The sequence below is a fragment of the Geospiza fortis genome, unplaced genomic scaffold, assembly GCF_000277835.1.
Source record: "Geospiza fortis unplaced genomic scaffold, GeoFor_1.0 scaffold1828, whole genome shotgun sequence".
In the NCBI taxonomy this organism is placed as follows: domain Eukaryota; kingdom Metazoa; phylum Chordata; class Aves; order Passeriformes; family Thraupidae; genus Geospiza; species Geospiza fortis.
This window is the reverse complement of record NW_005054734.1, coordinates 103,552-111,058: the sequence shown is the minus strand read 5'-3', so window position 1 is coordinate 111,058 and position 7,507 is coordinate 103,552. Positions and strand designations below refer to the sequence as shown.

At 61.1% G+C, this 7,507-nt stretch overlaps 1 protein-coding gene across 1 annotated transcript in view; it reads right to left on the bottom strand.

Moving 5' to 3' along the window:
- The window catches only part of SP1 (Sp1 transcription factor), an 18,371-nt gene that overhangs the window by 1,306 nt on the left and 9,558 nt on the right, over positions 1-7,507 (bottom strand). Inside the window, exons 2-4 of the mRNA XM_031065311.1 lie at positions 7,028-7,504; positions 743-794; positions 16-215 (exon numbers count right to left, since the gene is read on the bottom strand). Coding sequence (XP_030921171.1) covers positions 16-215; positions 743-794; positions 7,028-7,504 — 729 coding nt within the window. The remainder of the gene's footprint in view (positions 1-15; positions 216-742; positions 795-7,027; positions 7,505-7,507) is intronic.

Genomic DNA, 7,507 nt, shown 5'->3' with positions numbered 1-7,507 from the left:
AGCCCCCAGCCCCACCTGTGTGCGTGCGCTTGTGCCGCTGCAGCTCGTCGGAGCGGGTGAAGCGCTTCCCGCACAGCACCCAGGTGCAGATGAAGGGCCTCTCCCCCGTGTGCCACCGCAGGTGTGCCCGCAGGTGCGACGTCTTGCCGTACACCTTCCCGCAGCCCGGCACGTGGCAGATGTGCTGCTTCTTCTTGCCTGGATCCCCAGAGCTCCTGCAGGAAAAAAAGGGTTAAACACGAGGGAAATTCAGGGGACACGGACTGGGGGGGTGGAGCTGTGGGATTAGGATGGGACCTGGGGGATTGATGGGGTTGAGGTGAAATTCAGCCGGGTTTGGGGTGAAATTCAGCCGGGTTTGGGGTGAAATTCAGCCGGGTTTGGGGTGAAATTCAGCCGGGTTTGGGGTGAAATTCAGCCGGGTTTGGGGTGAAATTCAGCCGGGTTTGGGGTGAAATTCAGCCGGGTTTGGGGTGAAATTCAGCCGGGTTTGGGGTGAAATTCAGCCGGGTTTGGGGTGAAATTCAGCCGGGTTTGGGGTGAAATTCAGCCGGGTTTGGGGTGAAATTCAGCCGGGTCAAGAGCCAGGTCCTGCTGGGACACGGGGAACTGGGTCTGGAAAGCTGGGAAAGGACCTGGGGGTGCCCAGGTGGCCACGTGCATGTGGCACTTGGGGACATGGGTGGCCTTGCCAGGGCTGGGGGAACAGCTGGAGCTGATGATTTGAGGGACCCTTCCCAACCCAAAGAACTCCATAAAACGAGGCCCCAGCCCCAGCTGGGCCCCGTGCTCACCTGCAAGGCAAGGAACACGGCGGTTACAGCAGGCTCCTCCCCTGGGAGCGGGGGTCTCCTCTGCCAAAGGGGAATGCCCCCCTTTCCCCTCGGCTTTCCTGACGTTACCCAGCCTGGGGCTCTCCCTGGGCCTCCACATTTCCCCCATTTTGGTCCAGGTCTTTAATTTATTTCCAGAGGCTGTGATTCCAGCCCCAAACCCACCTTTTTCACCCCAATCTCCTCCTTCCTCACAGGAAGGACGTGCTGTCACCTGAACGTGGCAGGTTTGAGGCAAATTCACCTTTTCCCCAGCAATGTCACCAGGGGCCGTCACCCGGCACACAAACCCCAGGTATCCCCAGGATTGTCCTTTCATCCAGCCTGGGACCCGGGCTCTGCCCTGGCCCCTGTCCCAGCCAGGCCGGCAGAGGGAAGCTGTCCCCTCCTCCAAAGGTGACACGGTTTGAGGGCTGGCCCTCGCTGCATTCGCGAGCTCCCTGCCAGGCTGAGGACGCCAGGAGCTCCCCAGTCCCTCCCTGCAGCTCCTGGGACGTGTCTGCACTCCCAGCCCTGCACGCAGCCAGCCTGGGAGGGGTTTTTAAGCTCCCTAAGCCAGCACCAACAGCTTTGTGCTCCAGCCACGGATTAGAGATTTCCCCAGACAGGAAGAGCTGCTGGGGAAATAATAATAATTAAAAAAAAAAATAATAGCAAGGAAAAAAAAGGCAAAAAAAAAAAAGGCGCAAAAAAAAAAAAAAAAAAGGCACATTTCTCCCCAGAAAAATCCCAAACCAGGAGAAAAAATACAGCAGGGACGGGGAGAACCCAGCCAGGATGCCTTGGAATGGCTTCAATCCTCCAAGAGGCAAAAGCCTCCGCGGCGTTTCCTGGCCTTTTGGCACCGGGGGAACAAACCCAAATCCTGCTGCTGGAGATCTGTGGCCTCCTCTCAGCAAGGCATAAACCCAGGGCAGCAGATCCCGGACCTGCAGGGATCATCCCGCCCCAGGCAGGAGCTCTGAAATCTCTGGGCTATGACAGGTTCAGGGGAAAAGCGGGCAGAGAGGATGATTCGCGTTTATTATCCCCCCTAATACATATCCCTGCTAAGACTAAAGCTTCCCCAGAGGCTCCACACTGGGGTCAGCAAAGCCTTCAAAAATACATCATTAATAGAGCAAGAGGAGGTTTAATCCCTGGAAAAAGCCTAGGGAGAAAGAGGGATTTTGGGGAGGCAGGAGAGGGGAGCTGCCCCTGGCCCAGCTCCACCACGACCTCTGAGCCCCCCCAGGAATGGGGCAGTTTCTGGTGTCCCACTAAAAAACCCCAAACCCTGGAATCTTGGCTTGGGGATTCTCTGCAGACAAGGTGCTCCTTGTGCAGGAAAAAGCTGGGGTTTGTTTGCTTTATTTAGCAAACTACCAGGAGGTGAGAAAGGCCCGGCAGGGAGGAGAGAGCAGCTCTCACAGCCACCCCGGCCAACCTCAGGCAGGGGAACAGACCCCGTGTTCATTTTTAGGGGAAGAGCAGGAAATAAAACCCAAAACCAACAAACCAGGGCTGATTGTGCAAACTCTGCGCCTCTGGGCAGAGGGTGAAGGGGGAGAGCTGGCACCAGGCACGACGTGGCTGCCTGGCACGAGGAAGTTTTCAGGTGAAAAGAAAGAAAAGCAAAACCTGGGGACACGCAGCCCCAACCTGTCTGGGTGTGTTCCTGAAAACACCTCCAAAATCCACATTTTCCAGCTCACAACTCGAGTTCTCCCCATTTCCTGCCTGGTTGTTGGGGTCACTGCCCTGCCCAGAACAAACCCCAGCTGCTCCAGACCAAAGAGCTGCACAAAGGGACAAAGTGGCTTTGGAACGATGTCCCCTTGGCTTTTTCCCATCTGATTCCCTCCCCGGTTTGCCAAACGAGTTAATCTGCACCAGGAGCTCATCCATGCAAATGAGCCAAGCTCTGGCTCAGCAATTCCTTGGAGATCAGGGCCGTGGAGAGGGAACCAGGGGATGGGGCAGGCTGGAAGCCGGCAGCCCAGTGAGTAATTGGGCTTTAATCTGGACTCTGACGACTCCAGAAGCCACTCCTGGGGCAGCTCCTGTAATTGCTGGAGGTTTCTGCGCATCAGGACGAGCGGCCCTTCCTTTGGAGAGGGGATAAATTGGGATGGAGCCGATGGAATGAGGGAGGTGGGCTGTAAAAGGGGACAGAGCTGAGGCAGGGAATCACCTCATCATCCACTTTGCCGGATCCCCGAATCCCCCAGGATTTGCCAAATGCCTGCTGTGCTGCACACTGACAGACAGAGCCCCTGTGCCCTTCAAATCCCGCCTGAACTGTCAGAAAAGCGGGATGAAGCCTCCAGTCCTGCCTTGGCTGGGGTGAAAGCAGCCAGAGCAGCTCACGCTGCAGCACGGGCAGAAATCCCTGTGTGGAAGGAGGAAAAGGCCTGGCTGAGGCAGGGAAGGGCAATTCCCCAGGCGGGGAGCCCCAGCCGGCGCCTCCCACCTCACCCGAGCTCTGCGCGCCTCTCCCTCACAGCAGCCAGGAGTGGAAGCTTTCCGGAGCCACAGATCCCAAGTGTTTGATCCCGAGGAGGAACGGAAGGCTGTATCAGCCCCAGGATCTAACCCAGGCATGCTGGGGTGGGCTGAGAGGGGATGAGGAGCCGTCTGGAGGCTGCAGCCGGGCTAAGGTGGGAGCCCACGCTCTGGAGAGGAGCCACGCGCAGACTCCTCCAAAGCCGGGAGCCAGGCCGAGTCTCCTGTGTGGCGTGATAAGGACGGGGCTCCAGCAGGGCTGGGGCTGGCCCAGATAAAAGAGAGAGGCACATCAGGGCCCAGCAGACGGGTCTGGAGCCGGGACCTGTCCCGGGAGGAGTCACGCAGCAGCACGGACAGGAAAAGGAGCAGGAGCAGGGCTGCCCCAAGGGGCCCAGCACCCACAGGGTGTCCCCGCACGGGGACTTTGTGTGGGGCACAGCCGCACCCGGACAAAGCCGCCGCAACGCAGGCTGTGCCGGGGGCGCTGCCCTTCCTCCCAGGGGAACCCGGGGCTCTCTGGGGCTTTGTGTCAGTGCCCAGGGAACGGCAGGGACGGAGGTCAGCCCAGGAACCCAGAGCGGATGTAGAGTCCAGCCTGGCCGGGACTCAGAGCAGGAAGTTTCACAATGCGCTGCTCTGTGCCCTGATGTCACGGCTGCGGTGAGACAAACAAGGGCCGCGCGTCGCGGGCGGGCTCGGCTCCCTTCTGCCCTCCCCGTGCCATGGGGATGCCTCATCCGGGCCCTGCTACAAAGCTGCCCTTAAAACCCAGCAAACAGGACACAATCAGGGCTCTGTGCCACGGGCCCGACCCTGGAAGGGAGCAGGGAGCCGGGAGGGGATCGGGGCACACGCGGCCGGGGGCTCCTGTGCCCACCAGGGACGGTCCTGACTGCGCCATTCCCCCACATCCTCCACCCAAGGAGCTGGAAGGCAGCTCGTGCTGCCCAGAAAACCCCAATCCCACCCAACAGCCCCGTGCAGCCCTGGAATCAAACATCCCAAAAGGAGGGGTATCCCTCGCGTGCCCCCAGAGCAAGGGGGTTTAATTCCAGTGCTGACCTCTCTGGTGGCCCCCTGTTTAGCCAGCACATTCCTCAGCCGGGTAGGGCTGGGACAGGGATGTGGGGACAGCAGGGCTCCACCAGGGACAAGGACATGGGGACAGAGCCACTATAAGGACACCGAGCTCAGACCAGTCCCTCCCTACGGCAAAAGAGGAAGAGAAACCTCGATGTCACAAAATCCCCACCATCATCCCTCTCACACAGGATGTCCCCTCCCTGGGCGGGCTGGGGTGACACTGAGGGGGCTCTCAGACCCCACTGAGGTGTCACAGCGCCCACCTGAGCCCCAGCCCCCGGCCCAGCCACGGGCAAACCCCAGGAGGGTTTTGGGGCACTGCCAGCTGAGGAAATGCCCCCTCCCCGGCTCTGGGGTGCCCTCCACAGGGGCGCAGCCAGTGGAAGCAGAGCCTGTTTGCCCACATGCCAACCCTGGTGGCCACAGACCTGCCCCTGCCTCTGCTCCTTCCCAGCCCGGCCAGGGAGGAGGAGGAAACAGCCTCTGAGCCACCCCACTAACACAGAGTCAGACTGCGCAGACTCTGCCTCCCACCCAGCAGCAACACAATCCGAGTTGTAAAGACCTTTTCGGGTGTTCTTTTCTCCCTGAGGGATTTTCCCCCTGTCAAAAAACAGGGGAAAACCTCACTGGCAACAGACCCGAGGGGCTGGGAGGCACAGCCCCCACGCGTGGGGCTCAGGAGGGGACACGGAGCCCCCCAGGAGCCCCAGCTGAGCTCTGGCAGGGGCAGGACAGGCAGGGCTGCCAGCCCGGGGACAGCGGGGCCACCACAGCCCTGGCTGGGCACCTCCTCCTTCCCCAGGAACCCAAGGAGAACCAGCCGCAGTGCCCTCCCCGGCCAGGGCTCGTTTTCCATCCGCCTGCCCCCGGAAGCAGAGGAGTTTTTCCCTTCCCAACTCCTTGCCTGCAGCAGAAAATTCCAGCACACGTGGAGGCCTGGAAAACTCCCAGGGATTCGGGGAGCGTTGGGAACAAACCCCTCCCTCAGATTCCATGGGAGGGCTCGGATGCAGAGGGACGCAGGCCTGGGGGGCTCAGCACCCCCCGGAGAGGGGCTGGGGGGACAAAGGGACCCATTGCCACGTCTGAGGGACACGGCCAGGGAAAGCTGGAGTCAAACCCTGGCCCTGGATGGGCGCCAGGCAGCTCCGTGCTGGCCACAGCTCTGCCCATTTCACCCCAGGAGCCTCCCGGACCATCCCACCGAGCTGGGGCTCCCCAAAAAACCGCTCTGAACCCTGCTCTGGCTTTTCTTTTAAAATGTCCCCGTGTCACGGTGACAGTGCCAGCAGCACTCGGGGCTGGGGACAGAGCCAGGAGGCCCTGCTGCTGCTGCTGCTCATGGGGAATTCTCCACGGCACATCAAGGGCTGAGAGCTGCTGAGCTAAAAAAAAAGGAGAGGAGGAGGAGAAAGAGGAGGAGGCGGAGGCGGTTGCATGGGTGGTCTCTAGAACGTTCCTCCCTGTTCCACCTCCGATGGCAGAGCCAGGCACGAATACAGGAACTGGGCTCGCCCATGCCTTTCTCCAGCGCCTTCAAAACAAGGAAGGAGCCCGGGAGCACCGAGGAAGGAGCCTGGAAGGAGCCCGGGAGCACCGAGGAAGGAGCCTGGAAGGAGCCCGGGAGCACCGAGGAACGAGCCCCGGCCGGGCAGGCGCCGCCCTCGGAGCGGGCATGGCAGCGAGCCCCCGCGGGTCCGTGCGCTCGGGGAAATCCAAGGATCAGGCTAATCCCCAGGCCAGAGTGACCCGTGGCCTGCCTGCGAGCCAAGCTGCTGTAGCAACAGCCCAAAATAATGCTGCAAAACAAGCCCGGGGGAGCAGCCGCCGCCTCTCGCGAGAGGGAAGCTCGGGCTGGATTGAGCAACATTTTCTGCTGCCTCTCAGCTGTGACTAAATCCAGCAACAGCCCCTTTTAGCCAGAGCCAGAACACACAAAAAAAAAAAAAAAACGGAAAAAAAACCCCAAGGAAAACAGTGGAAAAGCAAGCGGAGAGCGTTCCCAGAGCCGATCCCTTCCGCGGCAGAAGCCGAGCAGGCTCCAGCTCAGCTCCCACATTCCATAGCCTGCTTTTGCCAGGCTGTGGGACACGGTGGGGTGGATCCCTGGGGATCTGAGCGTGGTGCCCGTGCCCACGGGACCGGCTGGGCCGCGCCGAGGTCACGCTGTCCCGCACCCAGACACTTAATGAGCCCTTTCTTCCGCCCCTGGGAGGAAATTCCCCGCGGCTCCGTGACTGTTTGTTTTCTTGGGTTTTTCAGTTAATCCCTGTGTTTTATGGCCATGACTCCTCACAGGCCCAGCCAAGGAGCCGAGCTGCACTCGGGTCCTCAGCCCAGCCCTGACCCGAGGCTCCTGGGTGGCCTCTAGAGCAGGACAGTGGCACAAAACCAGGTGTCCCCTTTCCTCTCCACTTCCCCCCCCCGCTGCCACCTCCTCCCTTTATTTCCAGAATTAAACTCCCCAAAAAGACCTTTAGTGTCTTCTGGTGACCAACACACTCGTTCCCCAGGGCCAGCACAAGCCCCACCCCGGCCACCAACACCATTTGACACCAACCACGCCCAGCCCAGCCGGCCCGGGCCCGGCGTGTCTCCTCCGCGGGGAGGCGAGCACTCACCGGGGGCGTTGGCGATGGCCAGGGGCAGCCCCTGCAGCTGGTGCACCTGGATCCCGGACGCTCCCAAGGCACTGAGGTTAATAGTCTGGAGGCCCGGCACGGAGGAGAGCTGGGCGGCGTTGACAGTGACGGTGCCGCTGGGCAGGGAGGCGATGGGGGTCAGCGTGGTGCTGGTGCTGCCCGTCTGGCCCAGCGACACGCCCTGCATGGGGGCCAGCGTGATTGTCTGCGCCTGCGGGTTCTGCACCTGCAGGTTCTGCAGCTGGATGGTCTGCCAGCTCACCTGCCCGTTGGGACCCACCGTGGGCGTGCGGATGATGATGGGCCCGGAGTTGGGCACGGCTTGGAGCTGCAGGTTCTGCAAGGTGTCTTGGGAGATGGCTTGAGTGGCAAAGGTCTGGCCAGACAGCGGGGTGGTCTGGAGGGCTTGGATTGTCTGCCCTCCTTGGACCAGCTGCGGCTGGATCAGGTCTGCTGCTG